We start from the raw sequence: 20,759 nt of genomic DNA, 5'->3' as shown, positions 1-20,759 counted from the left end.
ACCAGTTATTGAGTGTCAGGAGGCAACTACTTTTTCACACAGGAGAATTGGGTGTTGCATAACTTTGTTTCTGAAATAAATGAAAAAGTATGTAATTGTTGTGTTATTTGTTCACTCAGGTTCCCTTTATCTAATATTAGGTTTTGGTTGAAGATCTGATAACATTCAGTATAAAAACAGATGCAAACGTACAGAAAATTAGAAAGGGGGCAAATACTTTTTCACGGCCCTGTAGGTGACAGACAGTGTGACGACTCATATGGTTTTCTCTCAGCTTCCCAGAAGGTTGCTGCTTATGCTGATGCTGCTGCAGATGAACAGAAACATCTAAACACTGGGACCTAAAAATACACACTGTGCAGGAGGGTTGGTCGATTCCATTTCCTGTCAGTTCCAATTCCAATTCAGCTCAATGCTTTTCAATGAGGAAAATCTGGATATGGAATTTGGTTGACTTTTTAATTTACTGGAATTGAAATGGAATTGACCCCAACCCTGCTGTGCAGCTACTATTCAATATGAAATGGATAAACAAAATAAAATGACATGATTAAAAATGACAGTATTTGATCTTAATGAATGTTCCTACAGCAGTTTGTTTTGAATGGAAAAGCACTTAAGTACTTCCTGGTTTTTGTTTAAACGTTGATTAAAACACGGAGAAATACTGCTGATATTGTGTGTGCAGCAAAAGTGAATCTCATGTATGATCGTCAGTCTGTATTTCACAGTCTCCATTTCAACGCTCTCTAAAAAACTCTAACTCCTCTGAAGTAAATATCTTAGATATGTCACTGTGCTTCGTGCTTGTAGTTTAGGAAACAACTGTTCCCATCCCCCGTGCCTGCTGCCCTGCTACACTAACCTAACGCACGTCCACAAATGGTCAGCCACTTATCCCCCCTCCCCTTTAACAAAAACAGGGTCCCTATATATATATATATGTGTGTGTGTGTGTCCACTAATATATCAAAGAACAGCTGCCTGAAGGCTCTGTGATGACAACTCACCCCTTCCATCTGTCTCCCTCCTCCTCCTCCTCCCTTATTCTCAACCCTCTCTTCCCCCTACAGTCTTTACCTCTTCCTCTCCTCTACAGCTCTGCTCTATCTTTTCCTTCCAATCTCCTCTCTCCCCCTCCTTACAAGCTATCTATTTCTTTCTCTCCCCCATATAATCTATCCCTCTCTCCCCCTCTTTATAATCTCTCTCTCCCCTCTTTATAATCTTGCTCTCTCTCTCTCTTTCTCTCCTCTCTTTATAATCTATCTATATACCTCTTTCTTTCTCTCTCTCCCCCTCTTTATAATCAATATCTCTCTCTTTCTCTCTCTCCCCCTCTTTATAATCAATATCTCTCTCTTTCTCTCTCTCCCCCTCTTTATAATCTTTCTCTCTCTTTCTCTCTCTCTCCCTCTTTATAATCTCTCTCTTTCTTTCTTTCTCTCTCTCCCCCTCTATAATCTGTCTCTCTCCCCCTCTTTATAATCGATATCTCTCTCTTTCTCTCTCTCCCCCTCTTTATAATCTATCTCTCTCTTTCTCTCTCTCTCCCTCTTTATAATCTCTCTCTCTTTCTTTCTTTCTCTCTCTCTCCCTCTTTATAATCTCTCTCTCTTTCTTTCTTTCTTTCTTTCTCTCTCTCCCCCTCTTTATAATCTCTCTCTCTTTCGTTCTCTCTCTCCCCCTCTATAATCGGTCTCTCTCCCCCTCTTTATAATCTCTCTCTCGCTCTCTCTCTTTCTCTCCTCTCTTTATAATCTATCTATATATCTCTTTCTTTCTCTCTCTCCCCCTCTTTATAATCTGTCTCTCTGTTCTCCTTTTCTCTCTCCCCTTCTTTATAATCTCTCTCTCTCCCTCTTTATAGTCTATCTCTCTGTTCTCTATCTCTCTCTCTCCCCCTCTTTATAATCTGTCTCTCTGTTCTCTATCTCTCTCTCTCCCCCTCTTTATAATCTGTCTCTCTGTTCTCTATCTCTCTCTCTCCCACTCTTTATAATATATCTATCTCTCTCTTTCTCTCTCTCCCCCTCGTTATAATTTATATCTCTCTCTCTTTCTCTTTCTCCCCCTCTTTATAATTTATATCTCTCTCTCTTTCTCTCTCTCTTTCTTTCTTTCTCTCTCTCTCCCTCTTTATAATCTATCCTCTCTCTGTCCCTTCCCTTTGGTCTGACCACATGGACACCATCTCTAGGATGTGTTGTTGCTCTGACCACATGGACACCAGCTCTGGGATGTGTTGTTGATCTGACCACATGGACACCAGCTCTGGGATGTGTTGTTGATCTGACCACATGGACACCAGCTCTGGGATGTGTTGTTGCTCTGACGACATGGACACCAGCTCTGGGATGTGTTGTTGCTCTGACCACATGGACACCAGCTCTGGGATGTGTTGTTGCTCTGACCACATGGACACCAGCTCTGGGATGTGTTGTTGCTCTGACCACATGGACACTAGCTCTGGGATGTGTTGTTGATCTGACCACATGGACACCAGCTCTGGGATGTGTTGTTGATCTGACCACATGGACACCAGCTCTGGGATGTGTTGTTGATCTGACCACATGGACACCAGCTCTGGGATGTGTTGTTGATCTGACCACATGGACACTAGCTCTGGGATTACATCCGGCGCCGAAAAGAGATGGCCGCCTCGCTTCGCGTTCCTTGGAAAATATGCAGTATTTTGTTTTTTTATGTGTTATTTCTTACATCGGTACCCCAGGTAATCTTAGGTTTCATTACATACAGTCGGGAGGAACTACTGAATATACGATTAACGTCAACTCATCATCATTCCTACCAGGAATATGACTTTCCCGAAACGGATCCAGTGTTTTGCCTTCCACCCAATACAATGGATCTGATCCCAGCCGGCGACCCTGTGCGACGCCGTAAAAGGGGCAAACGAGGCGGTCTCCTGGTCAGGCTTCGGAGACGGGCACATCGCGCTCCACTCCCTAGCATACTACTCGCCAATGTCCAGTCTCTTGACAATAAGGTTGATGAAATCCGAGCACGGGTAGCATTCCAGAGAGACATCAGGGATTGCAACGTGCTCTGCTTCACGGAAACATGGCTAACTCAAGAGACGCTAACGGAGTCGGTGCAGCCAGCTGGTTTCTTCATGCATCGCGCCGACAGAAACAAACATCTTTCTGGTAAGAAGAGGGGCGGGGGGGTATGCCTTATGATTAACGAGACGTGGTGTGATCATCATAACAACACACAGGAACTCAAGTCATTCTGTTCACCTGATCTAGAACTCCTCACAATCAAATGTCGACCGCATTATCTACCAAGGGAATTCTCCTCGATCATAATCACAGCCGTATATATTCCCCCCCAAGCAGACACATCGATGGCCCTGAACGAACTTTATCTGACTCTTTGTAAACTGGAAACCACACACCCTGAGGCTGCATTCATCGTAGCTGGGGATTTTAACAAGGCTAATCTAAAAACAAAACTCCCTAAATTCTATCAGCATATCGATTGTGCTACCAGGGCTGGAAAAACCCTAGATCATTGTTATACTAATTTCCGCGACGCATATAAGGCCCTCCCCCGCCCCCCTTTCGGAAAAGCTGACCACGACTCCATTTTGTTGATTCCAGCCTACAAACAGAAACTAAAACAACAAGCTCCCGCGCTCAGGTCTGTTCAACGCTGGTCCGACCAATCTGATTCCACGCTTCAAGACTGCTTCGATCACGCGGATTGGAATATGTTCCGCATTGCGTCCAACAACAATATTGACGAATATGCTGATTCGGTGAGCGAGTTCATTAGGAAGTGCATTGACGATGTCGTACCCACAGCAACGATTAAAACATTCCCAAACCAGAAACCGTGGATTGACGGCAGCATTCGCGTGAAACTGAAAGCGCGAACCACTGCTTTTAACCAGGGCAAGGTGACCGGAAGCATGACCGAATACAAACAGTGTAGCTATTCTCTCCGCAAGGCAATCAAACAGGCTAAGTCCCAGTACAGAGACAAAATCGAGTCGCAATTCAACAGCTCAGACACAAGAGGTATGTGGCAGGGTCTACAGTCAATCACGGATTACAAAAAGAAAACCAGCCCCGTCGCGGACCAGGATGTCTTGCTCCCAGACAGGCTAAACAACTTTTTTGCCCGCTTTGAGGACAATACAGTGCCACTGACACGGCCCCCTACCAAAACCTGCGGGCTCTCCTTCACTGCAGCCGAGGTGAGTAAAACATTTAAACGTGTTAACCCTCGCAAGGCTGCAGGCCCAGACGGCATTCCCAGCCGCGTCCTCAGAGCATGCGCAGACCAGCTGGCTGGTGTGTTTACGGACATATTCAATCAATCCTTATCCCAGTCTGCTGTTCCCACATGCTTCAAGAGGGCCACCATTGTTCCTGTTCCCAAGAAAGCTAAGGTAACTGAGCTAAACGACTACCGCCCCGTAGCACTCACTTCCGTCATCATGAAGTGCTTTGAGAGACTAGTCAAGGACCATATCACCTCAACCCTACCGGACACCCTAGACCCACTCCAATTTGCTTACCGACCCAATAGGTCCACAGACGACGCAATCGCAACCACACTGCACACTGCCCTAACCCATCTGGACAAGAGGAATACCCATGTGAGAATGCTGTTCATCGATTACAGCTCAGCATTTAACACCATAGTACCCTCCAAACTCGTCATCAAGCTCGAGACCCTGGGTCTCGACCCCGCCCTGTGCAACTGGGTCCTGGACTTCCTGACGGGCCGCCCCCAGGTGGTGAGGGTAGGTAACAACATCTCCACCCCGCTGATCCTCAACACTGGGGCCCCACAAGGGTGCGTTCTGAGCCCTCTCCTGTACTCCCTGTTCACCCACGACTGCGTGGCCATGCACGCCTCCAACTCAATCATCAAGTTTGCGGATGACACTACAGTGGTAGGCTTGATTACCAACAACGACGAGACGGCCTACAGGGAGGAGGTGAGGGCCCTCGGAGTGTGGTGTCAGGAAAATAACCTCACACTCAACGTCAACAAAACAAAGGAGATGATTGTGGACTTCAGGAAACAGCAGAGGGAGCACCCCCCTATCCACATCGACGGGTCAGTAGTGGAGAAGGTGGAAAGTTTTAAGTTCCTCGGTGTACACATCACGGACAAACTGAATTGGTCCACCCACACAGACAGCGTCGTGAAGAAGGCGCAGCAGCGCCTCTTCAACCTCAGGAGGCTGAAGAAATTCGGCTTGTCACCAAAAGCACTCACAAACTTCTACAGATGCACAATCGAGAGCATCCTGTCGGGCTGTATCACCGCCTGGTACGGCAACTGCTCCGCCCACAACCGTAAGGCTCTCCAGAGGGTAGTGAGGTCTGCAGAACGCATCACCGGGGGCAAACTACCTGCCCTCCAGGACACCTACACCACCCGATGTCACAGGAAGGCCATAAAGATCATCAAGGACAACAACCACCCAAGCCACTGCCTGTTCACCCCGCTATCATCCAGAAGGCGAGGTCAGTACAGGTGCATCAAAGCAGGGACCGAGAGACTGAAAAACAGCTTCTATCTCAAGGCCATCAGACTGTTAAACAGCCACCACTAACATTTAGCGGCCGCTGCCAACATACTGACTCAACTCCAGCCACTTTAAAAATGGGAATTGATGGAAATTATGTAAAAATGTACCACTAGCCACTTTAAACAACGCCACTTAATATAATGTTTACATACCCTACATTACCCATCTCATATGTATATACTGTACTCTATATCATCTACTGCATCTTGCCATCTTTATGTAATACATGTACCACTAGCCACTTTAAACTATGCCACTTTATGTTTACATACCCTACAGTACTCATCTCATATGTATATACCGTACTCTATACCATCTACTGCATCTTGCCTATGCCGTTCTGTACCACCACTCATTCATATATCTTTATGTACATATTCTTTATCCCTTTACACTTGTGTGTGTATAAGGTAGTAGTTGTGGAATTGTTAGGTTAGATTACTTGTTGGTTATTACTGCATTGTCGGAACTAGAAGCACAAGCATTTCGCTACACTCGCATTAACATCTGCTAACCATGTGTATGTGACTAATAAAATTTGATTTGATTTGATTTGGTTTGTTGTTGATCTGACGACATGGACACCAGCTCTGGGATGTGTTGTTGCTCTGACCACATGGACACCAGCTCTGGGATGTGTTGTTGATCTGACGACATGGACACCAGCTCTGGGATGTGTTGTTGCTCTGACCACATGGACACCAGCTCTGGGATGTGTTGTTGCTCTGACCACATGGACACCAGCTCTGGGATGTGTTGTTGATCTGCACACATGGACACCAGCTCTGGGATGTGTTGTTGATCTGACAACATGGACACCAGCTCTGGGATGTGTTGTTGCTCTGACCACATGGACACCAGCTCTGGGATGTGTTGTTGCTCTGACCACATGGACACCAGCTCTGGGATGTGTTGTTGATCTGCCCACATGGACACCAGCTCTGGGATGTGTTGTTTTGGGTTAGCACACAACACAAAAAAGCAAAAAAAGCTCACTTTAACTGATTGTTGTGTAACAACAAAAATATGAATATAACGTTGTTACCAGTGTAGTTACAATGTTACTACACAGATATCGGAGCAACTCAATGATGTTGTGATGTGTTTTACCATACCTATGCTTTTACATTACAAATGGTCAGCTAACTGCATAACTGATGAAGGTAGGTGTGTGGTAATTGACTAATTAGTCACCATAGCGTGAACTGTTCTGGCTGAATTCTGCTGTCTCAGGACCGTTGTGAACTCTGAGTGTATCTTAACTGGGCCCTTACTGGTAGTGGAGATGTCCTTAATGAGCTGATGAACCCAGGGAGAGGGAAGCCTGGTTGTGCTGACATAGACCTAGGTGCCCCAACCCTACCTGATCTCTGGACATAAAGACACTCATACACATGCAAAACCACACAAAATGAAAGAACAGACACATTAACATATGTGCACACACACACACACACACACACACACACACACACACACACACACACACACACACACACACACACCATCCCCCTCACCATCTCTATCTCCATGCTGCCACAGCTGTACCCCTCACGATCTCTATCTCCATGCTGCCACAGCTGTACCCCTCACCATCTCTATCTCCATGCTGCCACAGCTGTACCCCTCACCATCTCTATCTCCATGCTGCCACAGCTGTACCCCTCACCATCTCTATCTCCATGCTGCCACCGCTGTCCCCCTCACCATCTCTATCTCCATGCTGCCCCCGCTGTCCCCCTCACCATCTCTATCTCCATGCTGCCACAGCTGTACCCCTCACCATCTCTATCTCCATGCTGCCACAGCTGTCCCCCTCACCATCTCTATCTCCATGCTGCCACAGCTGTACCCCTCACCATCTCTATCTCCATGCTGCCACAGCTGTACCCCTCACCATCTCTATCTCCATGCTGCCACAGCTGTACCCCTCACCATCTCTATCTCCATGCTGCCACAGCTGTACCCCTCACCATCTCTATCTCCATGCTGCCCCCGCTGTACTCCTCACCATCTCTATCTCCATGCTGCCGCCGCTGTACCCCTCACCATCTCTATCTCCATGCTGCCCCCGTTGTACCCCTCTCCATCTCTATCTCCATGCTGCCACAGCTGTACCCCTCACCATCTCTATCTCCATGCTGCCACAGCTGTACCCCTCACCATCTCTATCCCCATGCTGCCACAGCTGTACCCCTCACCATCTCTATCTCCATGCTGCCACAGCTGTCCCCCTCACCATCTCTATCTCCATGCTGCCACAGCTGTACCCCTCACCATCTCTATCTCCATGCTGCCACAGCTGTACTCCTCACCATCTCTATCTCCATGCTGCCACAGCTGTACCCCTCACCATCTCTATCTCCATGCTGCCACAGCTGTCCCCCTCACCATCTCTATCTCCATGCTGCCACAGCTGTACCCCTCACCATCTCTATCTCCATGCTGTCACAGCTGTCCCCCTCACCATCTCTATCTCCATGCTGCCACAGCTGTCCCCCTCACCATCTCTATCTCCATGCTGCCACAGCTGTCCCCCTCACCATCTCTATCTCCATGCTGCCACAGCTGTACCCCTCACCATCTCTATCTCCATGCTGCCACAGCTGTCCCCCTCACCATCTCTATCTCCATGCTGCCACAGCTGTCCCCCTCACCATCTCTATCTCCATGCTGCCACAGCTGTCCCCCTCACCATCTCTATCTCCATGCTGCCACAGCTGTACCCCTCACCATCTCTATCTCCATGCTGCCACAGCTGTCCCCCTCACCATCTCTATCTCCATGCTGCCACAGCTGTCCCCCTCACCATCTCTATCTCCATGCTGCCACAGCTGTCCCCCTCACCATCTCTATCTCCATGCTGCCACAGCTGTCCCCCTCACCATCTCTATCTCCATGCTGCCACAGCTGTCCCCCTCACCATCTCTATCTCCATGCTGCCACAGCTGTACCCCTCACCATCTCTATCTCCATGCTGCCACAGCTGTACCCCTCACCATCTCTATCTCCATGCTGCCACAGCTGTACCCCTCACCATCTCTATCTCCATGCTGCCACAGCTGTACCCCTCACCATCTCTATCTCCATGCTGCCACAGCTGTCCCCCTCACCATCTCTATCTCCATGCTGTCACAGCTGTACCCCTCACCATCTCTATCTCCATGCTGCCACAGCTGTACCCCTCACCATCTCTATCTCCATGCTGCCACAGCTGTCCCCCTCAACATCTCTATCTCCATGCTGCCACAGCTGTACCCCTCACCATCTCTATCTCCATGCTGCCGCCGCTGTAAACCCTCACCATCTCTATCTCCATGCTGCCGCCGCTGTAAACCCTCACCATCTCTATCTCCATGCTGCCACAGCTGTCCCCCTCACCATCTCTATCTCCATGCTGCCACAGCTGTACCCCTCACCATCTCTATCTCCATGCTGCCACAGCTGTCCCCCTCACCATCTCTATCTCCATGCTGCCACAGCTGTCCCCCTCACCATCTCTATCTCCATGCTGCCACAGCTGTACCCCTCACCATCTCTATCTCCATGCTGCCCCCGCTGTCCCCCTCACCATCTCTATCTCCATGCTGCCACCGCTGTCCCCCTCACCATCTCTATCTCCATGCTGCCACCGCTGTCCCCCTCACCATCTCTATCTCCATGCTGTCACAGCTGTACCCCTCACCATCTCTATCTCCATGCTGCCCCCGCTGTCCCCCTCACCATCTCTATCTCCATGCTGCCACAGCTGTCCCCCTCACCATCTCTATCTCCATGCTGCCACAGCTGTACCCCTCATACCCCTCCTCTCCAACCGGGTCCTCTCACTATAGAAGAAAACACCTGCTCTGAAAATCCAGGACACACAGAACACACAAGTGCTTTCCTTTTTCAATATGCCTAAACTGTCGACCAGTTTGACACTCTCGCTTTATAGAGAGACCAACCTAGGGCACAATGAGAAACAGAGATTCTTGGCAGATATACGTGGGAGCCATGCTGTAACCTAGTCCTATGGGGGGCCTTGTAAAAGTCAGCTCGGCCCTCATGAGTCAAGTCAGCCCGGCCCTCATGAGTCAGTAATTTACAGAGAGGATAGAAAACAAGAAAACAAGAGTGAAGGAGAATGAGAGAGAGAGACCGAGACAGAGAGAACGAGAGAATAACGAAACGAGAAAACGAGAGAGGAAAGACAGACAGAGAGTGGGTTCACAGAAAGGAGAGTTACAAAATCTGCTGGAGCTGAAGGCTTGAAGCTGAAGGCTTAAAGCTGAAGGCTTGGAGCTGAAGGCTTGGAGCTGAAGGCTTGGAGCTGCCCCACTCTACTCTAAGTCAGGCCAGGCAGGCACATGTGTGTCGGTGTGTTGAAAAGAAAAGGTATCCCTCCACCAGCAGTGGGGGCCCCCAGCAACAAGGGTTAGGGCACTCCTGGGCTACCGGCCTGGGACTGATTTAGGAGCCTGTTTGAAGTGCAGATTACAGATTCTTTGCACCAAATCCCTCCAGGAGTATCCATGGACCCTGGAATCTCTCTCAGGTTTCATTCAGGTCCGGCCCTAGCTGGCAGGCCCAACTTGGGGTCTTCTGGATGAGAGATAGAGAGCCAGGAGCCAGGGGGTAGGAACAACGGCCGGACGGACACACAGAGGGGACATGAGGGAACAGATGAGGTGAATAGAAGGTAAGCTCTCTATGAGGAAAGAGTGTATCTCAGCTCTGTGTGTGTGTGTGTGTGTGTGTGTGTGTGTGTGTGTGTGTGTGTGTGTGTGTGTGTGTGTGTGTGTGTGTGTGTGTGTGTGTGTGCGTGCGTGCGTGCGCGCGCGCGCGCGCGTGCGTGCGTGCGTGCGTGCGTGTGTGTGTGTGACTTAGCAGTGCTTTGAGTCAGAAGTAACATAAGAATGTAGAAATATTTATCGTCCCCACAAAGAAAATTCTGACATGTAGGTGAGATTGTTCACATGTACATTAACCTTCCGTTTCACATGATTTGTGTCCAGAAGAATCGTGATGAAAGGGTTAATTAAATAACAAAAGCAGGAGTGTCACAATGAACGCTGAGAGAGAGAGACTAAAATACTATAAAGAATGCAGTGTTTTAGTAACAGGGGGAGAGGTAGGGAGAGAGAGAGAGAGAGAGGGGGAGAGGTAGGGAGAGGGGGAGGGGGAGAGGTAGGGAGAGAGAGACACCTCTCGCTCTGTGTCAGTGGTCTCAGATACCATAAGCACGGTGACTAACTCCACTGTGTGTGCTCTCCTATGATCTCACTGTCCAGAAAGAGACACACTAGCAACCTGTTACCAACACTTCACACCATTCACAACCACAGCAGTACACAACACAACAGTTATTCTAATGAAACAACCTCAAGCTATAGCTACAGTACAAGAAAACCTGTAGTGTGTGTGTACAGGCAGAGCCAGCCGAGACCATTTCAGACAAAGCCCAGGATCTGGTGCGTTGAAGGAGTCCAGTGAAGGAAAGCAGTGTTCCGGAGTCTAGAGGCATTCAAAGGTATTCTAAACATCCCACCAATACTTTGTGACATTCTTGGATCTACATGTTCTGAAGAGAGCAGAGGAGACTGTTGATTGGTCGGTCAGTATGTATGGTCTGCCTGATGGAAGTCAGTTCACAACAGTTCCATCAGTTCACAACAGTTCTATCAGTTCACAACAGTTCCATCAGTTCACAACAGTTCCATCAGTTCACAACAGTTCCATCAGTTCACAACAGTTCTATCAGTTCACAACAGTTCCATCAGTTCACAACAGTTCTATCAGTTCACAACAGTTCCATCAGTTCACAACAGTTCCATCAGTTCACAACAGTTCCATCAGTTCACAACAGTTCCATCAGTTCACAACAGTTCCATCAGTTCACAACAGTTCCATCAGTTCACAACAGTTCCATCAGTTCACAACAGTTCCATCAGTTCACAACAGTTCCATCAGTTCACAACAGTTCCATCAGTTCACAACAGTTCCATCAGTTCACAACAGTTCCATCAGTTCACAACAGTTCTATCAGTTCACAACAGTTCCATCAGTTCACAACAGTTCTATCAGTTCACAACAGTTCCATCAGTTCACAACAGTTCTATCAGTTCACAACAGTTCCATCAGTTCACAACAGTTCCATCAGTTCACAACAGTTCTATCAGTTCACAACAGTTCTATCAGTTCACAACAGTTCCATCAGTTCACAACAGTTCCATCAGTTCACAACAGTTCCATCAGTTCACAACAGTTCCATCAGTTCACATCAGTTCCATCAGTTCACAACAGTTCCATCAGTTCACAACAGTTCTATCAGTTCACAACAGTTCCATCAGCTCACAACAGTTCTATCAGTTCACAACAGTTCCATCAGTTCACAACAGTTCCATCAGTTCACAACAGTTCCATCAGTTCACAACAGTTCCATCAGTTCACAACAGTTCCATCAGGATCTACCGATTTAATTACCACATCATAAGACTATAAATAATATGTTCTATTAAATCAGCTAGGGAGGGCCATTGCAAAAATAAAATAAATGAAGTTTGATATAATGATAAATAAGGTCAGTGAACTTAGTGATCTGGATGTTTCTTCTGTTGGCGTCATGACTGGTGTATTTTCAACATCAAGAAAACAAATCAACTAGGAGAAAAAACAAGAAATTCACAAATACGTCACTGGCTCTAATTGCAAGGTTTGTCCAGTTTAAATTCGCATTACCTCGCTCCCACGTACATCCCACCAACACCACATACATCCCACCAACACCACATACATCCCACCAACACTACGTACATCCCACCAACACCATGTACATCCCACCAACACCACGTACATCCCACCAACACCACGTACATCCCACCAACACCACGTACATCGCACCAACACCACATACATCCCACCAACACCACATACATCCCACCAACACCACGTACATCCCACCAACACCACGTACATCCCACCAACACCACAAACATCCCACCAACACCACAAACATCCCACCAACACCACGTACATCCCACCAACACCACATACATCCCACCAACACCACATACATCCCACCAACACCACATACATCCCACCAACACCACATACATCCCACCAACACCACAAACATCCCACCAACACCACATACATCCCACCAACACCACGTACATCCCACCAACACCACGTACATCCCACCAACACCACGTACATCCCACCAACACCACATACATCCCACCAACACCACATACATCCCACCAACACCACAAACATCCCACCAACACCACAAACATCCTACCAACACCACAAACATCCCACCAACATCACGTACATCCCACCAACACCACGTACATCCCACCAACACCACGTACATCCCACCAACACCACATACATCCCACCAACACCACAAACATCCTACCAACACCACAAACATCCCACCAACATCACGTACATCCCACCAACACCACGTACATCCCACCAACACCACGTACATCCCACCAACACCACGTACATCCCACCAACACCACATACAGTGGGGAGAACAAGTATTTGATACACTGCCGATTTTGCAGGTTTTCCTACTTACAAAGCATGTAGAGGTCTGTCATTTTTATCATAGGTACACTTCAACTGTGAGAGACGGAATCTAAAACAAAAATCCTGAAAATCACATTGTATGATTTTTAACTAATTAATTTGCATTTTATTGCATGACATAAGTATTTGATCACCTACCAACCAGTAAGAATTCCGTCTCTCACAGACCTGTTAGTTTTTCTTTAAGAAGCCCTCCTGTTCTCCACTCATTACCTGTATTAACTGCACCTGTTTGAACTCATTACCTGTATAAAAGACACCTGTCCACACACTCAATCAAACAGACTCCAACCTCTCCACAATGGCCAAGACCAGAGAGCTGTGTAAGGACATCAGGGATAAATTGTAGACCTGTACAAGGCTGGGATGGGCTACAGGACAATAGCCAAGCAGCTTGGTGAGAAGGCAACAACTGTTGGCACAATTATTAGAAAATGGAAGAAGTTCAAGATGACGGTCAATCACCCTCGGTCTGGGGCTCCATGCAAGATCTCACCTCGTGGGGCATCAATGATCATGAGGAATGTGAGGGATCAGCCCAGAACTACACGGCAGGACCTGGTCAATGACCTGAAGAGAGCTGGGACCACAGTCTCAAAGAAAACCATTAGTAACACACTACGCCGTCATGGATTAAAATCCTGCAGCGCACGCAAGGTCCCCCTGCTCAAGCCAGCGCATGTCCAGGCCCGTCTGAAGTTTGCCAATGACCATCTGGATGATCCAGAGGAGGAATGGGAGAAGGTCATGTGGTCTGATGAGACAAAAATAGAGCTTTTTGCTCAAAACTCCACTCGCCGTGTTTGGAGGAATAGAAGGATGAGTACAACCCCAAGAACACCATCCCAACCGTGAAGCATAGAGGTGGAAACATCATTCTTTGGGGATGCTTTTCTGCAAAGGGGACGCTTTTCTGCAAAGGGGACAGGACGACTGCACCGTATTGAGGGGAGGATGGATGGGGCCATGTATCGCGAGATCTTGACCAACAACCTCCTTCCCTCAGTAAGAGCATTGAAGATGGGTCGTGGCTCGGTCTTCCAGCATGACAACGACCCGAAACACACAGCCAGGGCAACTAAGGAGTGGCTCCGTAAGAAGCATCTCAAGGTCCTGGAGTGGCCTAGCCAGTCTCCAGACCTGAACCCAATAGAAAATCTTTGGAGGGAGCCGAAAGTCCGTATTGCCCAGCGACAGCCCCGAAACCTGAAGGATCTGGAGAAGGTCTGTATGGAGGAGTGGGCCAAAATCCCTGCTGCAGTGTGTGCAAACCTGGTCAAGAACTACAGGAAACGTATGATCTCTGTAATTGCAAACAAAGGTTTCTGTACCAAATATTCAGTTCTGCTTTTCTGATGTATCAAATACTTATGTCATGCAATAAAATGCAAATTAATTACTTAAAAATCATACAATGTGATTTTCTGGATTTTTGTTTTAGATTCCTTCTCTCACAGTTGAAGTGTACCTATGATAAAAATTACAGACCTCTACATGCTTTGTAAGTAGGAAAACCTGCAAAATTGTCAGTGTATCAAATACTTGTTCTCCCCACTGTACATCCCACCAACACCACAACATCCCACCAACACCACAACATCCCACCAACACCACAAACATCCCACCAACACCACATACATCCCACCAACACCACAACATCCCACCAACACCACATACATCAGAGCAGTGGTAGCCTGAACCATACCACCAACACCACATACATCCCACCAACACCAAAAACATCCCACCAACACCACATACATCCCACCAACACCACAACATACTACAGAGGAATAGAAAATGATTTATATTCCAAACCATTATGAAGTTATACTTTGTAAATGGCTCATTCTGTTAAATGTGTCCCTTTTGTCTTGTAACTATCAGGCCAATAAAGCTCCTTTCAGAGGAGATAAAGAGAAAAGGGCTCTTGAGACGCAGACAGACGGAGCAGCCCCATGCTGCCCGCTAGACAATGCTGTTGTGGAGAGGTAGAGAGGTAGAGAGGAGGAGAGGGAGAGAGGTAGAGGGATGGAGAGGAGGAGAGGGAGAGAGGTAGAGGGATGGAGAGGAGGAGAGGGAGAGAGATAGAGAGATAGAGAGATAGAGAGGAGGAGAGGGAGAGAGGGAGAGAGGGAGAGAGGTAGAGAGATAGAGACGAGGAGAGGGAGAGAGGTAGAAAGGAGGAGAGGGAGAGAGGTAGAGAGGTAGAGAGATATAGAGGAGAGGTAGAGAGATAGAGACGAGGTGGGAGAGCTAGAGGGGGAGAGGGGAGAGAGAGGAGGGGTGAGGGGGAGAGGGGGAGAGAGGAGGGGTGAGGGGGAGAGGGGGAGAGAGAAAAGGGCTGAGGGGGAGAGAACCAGAGCAGTGGTAGCCTAAACTCTGAACCAGAGCAGCGGTAGCCTGAACTCTGAACCAGAACAGTGGTATCCTGAACTCTAAACCAGAGCAGTGGTATCCTGAACTCTGAACCAGAGCAGTGGTATCCTGAACTCTAAACCAGAGCAGTGGTATCCTGAACTCTGAACCAGAGCAGTGGTAGCCTGAACTCTGAACCAGAGCAGTGGTATCCTGAACTCTGAACCAGAGCAGTGGTATCCTGAACTCTGAACCAGAGCAGTGGTAGCCTGAACTCTGAACCAGAGCAGTGGTATCCTGAACTCTGAACCAGAGCAGTGGTATCCTGAACTCTGAACCAGAGCAGTGGTATCCTGAACTCTGAACCAGAGCAGTGGTATCCTGAACTCTGAACCAGAGCAGTGGTATCCTGAACTCTGAACCAGAGCAGTGGTATCCTGAACTCTAAACCAGAGCAGTGGTATCCTGAACTCTAAACCAGAGCAGTGGTATCCTGAACTCTAAACCAGAGCAGTGGTATCCTGAACTCTAAACCAGAGCAGTGGTATCCTGAACTCTGAACCAGAGCAGTGGTAGCCTGAACTCTGAACCAGAGCAGTGGTAGCCTGAACACTACAGGGTCTAGTGTCTGCGAGTTTGAGTTTTTTCCTTTCAATTAAGACATAGACAACCAGTTGAGGGGAGTTCCCTACTAATTAGTGACCTTCATTTATCAATCAGGCTCAAAGGAGTAGTGAAAACTCGCAGACACTAAGCTCTCCGTGGACTGAGTTTGACACCTGTGATATAGTGTATGGTACTTACTATATATTACTATAGGGGGCAATGGGGCTCAGCATTCTGTGATAAAGGTGTGAGTGTATGGTACTTACTATATATTACTATAGGGGGCAATGGGGCTCAGCATTCTGTGATAAAGGTGTGAGTGTATGGTACTTACTATATATTACTATAGGGGGCAATGGGGCTCAGCATTCTGTGATAAAGGTGTGAGTGTATGGTACTTACTATATATTACTATAGGGTGCAATGGGGCTCAGCATTCTGTGATAAAGGTGTGAGTGTATGGTACTTACTATATATTACTATAGGGGGCAATGGGGCTCGGCATTCTGTGATAAAGGTGTGAGTGTATGGTACTTACTATATATTACTATAGGGGGCAATGGGGCTCAGCATTCTGTGATAAAGGTGTGAGTGTATGGTACTTACTATATATTACTATAGGTGGCAATGGGGCTCAGCATTCTGTGATAAAGGTGTGAGTGTATGGTACTTACTATATATTACTATAGGTGGCAATGGGGCTCAGCATTCTGTGATAAAGGTGTGAGTGTATGGTACTTACTATATATTACTATAGGGGGCAATGGGGCTCGGCATTCTGTGATAAAGGTGTGAGTGTATGGTACTTACTATAGGGGGCAATGGGGCTCGGCATTCTGTGATAAAGGTGTGAGTGTATGGTACTTACTATATATTACTATAGGGGGCAATGGGGCTCGGCATTCTGTGATAAAGGTGTGAGTGTATGGTACTTACTATAGGGTGCAATGGGGCTCAGCATTCTGTGATAAAGGTGTGAGTGTATGGTACTTACTATATATTACTATAGGGTGCAATGGGGCTCAGCATTCTGTGATAAAGGTGTGAGTGTATGGTACTTACTATATATTACTATAGGGGGCAATGGGGCTCAGCATTCTGTGATAAAGGTGTGAGTGTATGGTACTTACTATATATTACTATAGGGGGCAATGGGGCTCAGCATTCTGTGATACAGGTGTGAGTGTATGGTACTTACTATATATTACTATAGGTGGCAATGGGGCTCAGCATTCTGTGATAAAGGTGTGAGTGTATGGTACTTACTATATATTACTATAGGGGGCAATGTGTCTCAGCATTCTGTGATAAAGGTGTGAGTGTATGGTACTTACTATAGGGGGCAATGGGGCTCAGCATTCTGTGATAAAGGTGTGAGTGTATGGTACTTACTATATATTACTATAGGGGGCAATGGGGCTCAGCATTCTGTGATAAAGGTGTGAGTGTATGGTACTTACTATAGGGTGCAATGGGGCTCAGCATTCTGTGATAAAGGTGTGAGTGTATGGTACTTACTATATATTACTATAGGGGGCAATGGGGCTCAGCATTCTGTGATAAAGGTGTGAGTGTATGGTACTTACTATATATTACTATAGGGGGCAATGGGGCTCGGCATTCTGTGATAAAGGTGTGAGTGTATGGTACTTACTATATATTACTATAGGGGGCAATGGGGCTCAGCATTCTGTGATAAAGGTGTGAGTGTATGGTACTTACTATAGGGTGCAATGGGGCTCAGCATTCTGTGATAAAGGTGTGAGTGTATGGTACTTACTATATATTACTATAGGGTGCAATGGGGCTCAGCATTCTGTGATAAAGGTGTGAGTGTATGGTACTTACTATATATTACTATAGGGGGCAATGGGGCTCAGCATTCTGTGATAAAGGTGTGAGTGTATGGTACTTACTATAGGGGGCAATGGGGCTCAGCATTCTGTGATAAAGGTGTGAGTGTATGGTACTTACTATATATTACTATAGGGGGCAATGGGGCTCAGCATTCTGTGATAAAGGTGTGAGTGTATGGTACTTACTATAGGGGGCAATGGGGCTCAGCATTCTGTGATAAAGGTGTGAGTGTATGGTACTTACTATATATTACTATAGGGGGCAATGGGGCTCAGCATTCTGTGATAAAGGTGTGAGTGTATGGTACTTACTATATATTACTATAGGGGGCAATGGGGCTCAGCATTCTGTGATAAAGGTGTGAGTGTATGGTACTTACTATAGGGGGCAATGGGGCTCAGCATTCTGTGATAAAGGTGTGAGTGTATGGTACTTACTATATATTACTATAGGGGGCAATGGGGCTCAGCATTCTGTGATAAAGGTGTGAGTGTATGGTACTTACTATATATTACTATAGGTGGCAATGGGGCTCAGCATTCTGTGATAAAGGTGTGAGTGTATGGTACTTACTATATATTACTATAGGGGGCAATGGGGCTCAGCATTCTGTGATAAAGGTGTGAGTGTATGGTACTTACTATAGGGGGCAATGGGGCTCAGCATTCTGTGATAAAGGTGTGAGTGTATGGTACTTACTATATATTACTATAGGGGGCAATGGGGCTCAGCATTCTGTGATAAAGGTTTGAGTGTATGGTACTTACTATAGGGTGCAATGGGGCTCAGCATTCTGTGATAAAGGTGTGAGTGTATGGTACTTACTATATATTACTATAGGGGGCAATGGGGCTCAGCATTCTGTGATAAAGGTGTGAGTGTATGGTACTTACTATATATTACTATACGGGGCAATGGGGCTCAGCATTCTGTGATAAAGGTGTGAGTGTATGGTACTTACTATATATTACTATAGGGTGCAATGGGGCTCAGCATTCTGTGATAAAGGTGTGAGTGTATGGTACTTACTATAGGGGGCAATGGGGCTCAGCATTCTGTGGAGCTGGTCTCAGTTAGAAGGAGAGTAGTTCTGTCAGAGGAGAGCAGTAACCAGCCAGGTCCAGGTTAACATCTGTCTGCCTGTTGTCCATCACTGTTTGGGGCTGCCAGTACTAATACGTTACAACACTCTAACCCTGTAGAAGGAGATGAGAGACAGTTACAGATCCACAATGTCTTTGGACAAAATGTTTTTATTGAGGAGGGGACTGTGGATCTGTGTACGTCCGACCATCTGTTAGTTTGAATGTTAGTCACACACGATATCTCAAACAGCACTGGGCCGAGAGGGGGGGGGGCTCATTCATGGGGATGACACGTTGACTGTTGCCTTGTTTTATTTAAATCGATTTAAACAGGGAAATCCCATTGGGAGCCCTGCACACAATCATACAAATTCACAACATTTACAAATCCAACTCGATATTAAACACCTACAATATTTACAAGCAATTTATGAAATGTATCTTACAAAACACGATTATGAAAAATATACCCATTCCTCAGTAAAACGGTAATCAACCAGCCGACCAAACTGCCCTAGCAGCCCCGGAACATTCCACTTTAGAGAGTTTTGGAGATCATTCCACACGCACTCACACACATGTATAAAAGCAAGTACGAGTGTAAGTACACACAAACACACGCCAATACACAGGCATCAACTAACCACACACACGCCAATACACAGGCATCAACTAACCATTTCACACACTCCAATACACAGGCATCAACTAACCGTTTCACACACTCCAATACACAGGCATCAACTAACCATTTCACACACTCCAATACACAGGCATCAACTAACCATGTCTCACACACCAATACACAGGCATCAACTAACCATTTCACACACGCCAATACACAGGCATCAACTAACCGTTTCACACACTCCAATACACAGGCATCAACTAACCATGTCTCACACACCAATACACAGGCATCTACTAACCACACACACACCAATACACAGGAATCAACCTTACATTTCACACACACTAATCTAAACACACAACATAAATAAACACCAGCAGCCTACAAGTTTAACACACACACACGTCCACACGTCCACATTAACACCCGCTGTCTCCCAGACTGAGTCACACACATGTCCACATTAACACCCACTGTCTCCTAGACTGAGTCACACACGTCCACATTAACACCCGCTGTCTCCCAGACTGAGTCACGCACACGTCCACATTAACACCCGCTGTCTCCCAGACTGAGTCACACACACACACGTCCACATTAACACCCGCTGTCTCCCAGACTGAGTCACACACACACACGTCCACATTAACACCCGCTGTCTCCCAGACTGAGTCACACACACACATGTCCACATTAACACCCACTGTCTCCCAGACTGAGTCACACACACACACACACGTCCACATTAACACCCGCTGTCGCCCAGACTGAGTCACACACACACACGTCCACATTAACACCCGCTGTCTCCCAGACTGAGTCACACACACGTCCACATTAACACCCACTGTCTCCCAGACTGAGTCACACACACACACGTCCACATTAACACCCGCTGTCTCCCAGACTGAGTCACACACACACACACACGTCCACATTAACACCCACTGTCTCCCAGACTGAGTCACACACACACATGTCCACATTAACACCCACTGTCTCCCAGACTGAGTCACACACACACACACACACACATGTCCACATTAACACCCGCTGTCTCCCAGAC

The 20,759-nt window shown here is 47.0% G+C and overlaps 1 protein-coding gene across 2 annotated transcripts in view; it reads right to left on the bottom strand.

The window, feature by feature from the left end:
* Positions 1-20,759, bottom strand: part of fignl2 (fidgetin like 2) — a 66,729-nt gene that overhangs the window by 30,179 nt on the left and 15,791 nt on the right. Inside the window, exon 2 of one of the 2 annotated variants that reach the window (XM_071372915.1) lies at positions 19,007-19,173. In XM_071372915.1, the coding sequence (XP_071229016.1) occupies positions 19,007-19,031 (25 nt within the window). In that variant the 5' untranslated portion in view covers positions 19,032-19,173. Of the gene's footprint in view, positions 1-16,328; positions 16,354-19,006; positions 19,174-20,759 lie in introns of those variants that run through there. The other variant, XM_071372917.1, reaches the window with a different exon arrangement.

This window comes from Salvelinus alpinus, chromosome 28 (genome assembly GCF_045679555.1).
Source record: "Salvelinus alpinus chromosome 28, SLU_Salpinus.1, whole genome shotgun sequence".
Taxonomy (NCBI): domain Eukaryota; kingdom Metazoa; phylum Chordata; class Actinopteri; order Salmoniformes; family Salmonidae; genus Salvelinus; species Salvelinus alpinus.
Note: the sequence above shows the minus strand (reverse complement) of the source record. Positions and strands in the feature narration are given on the sequence as shown.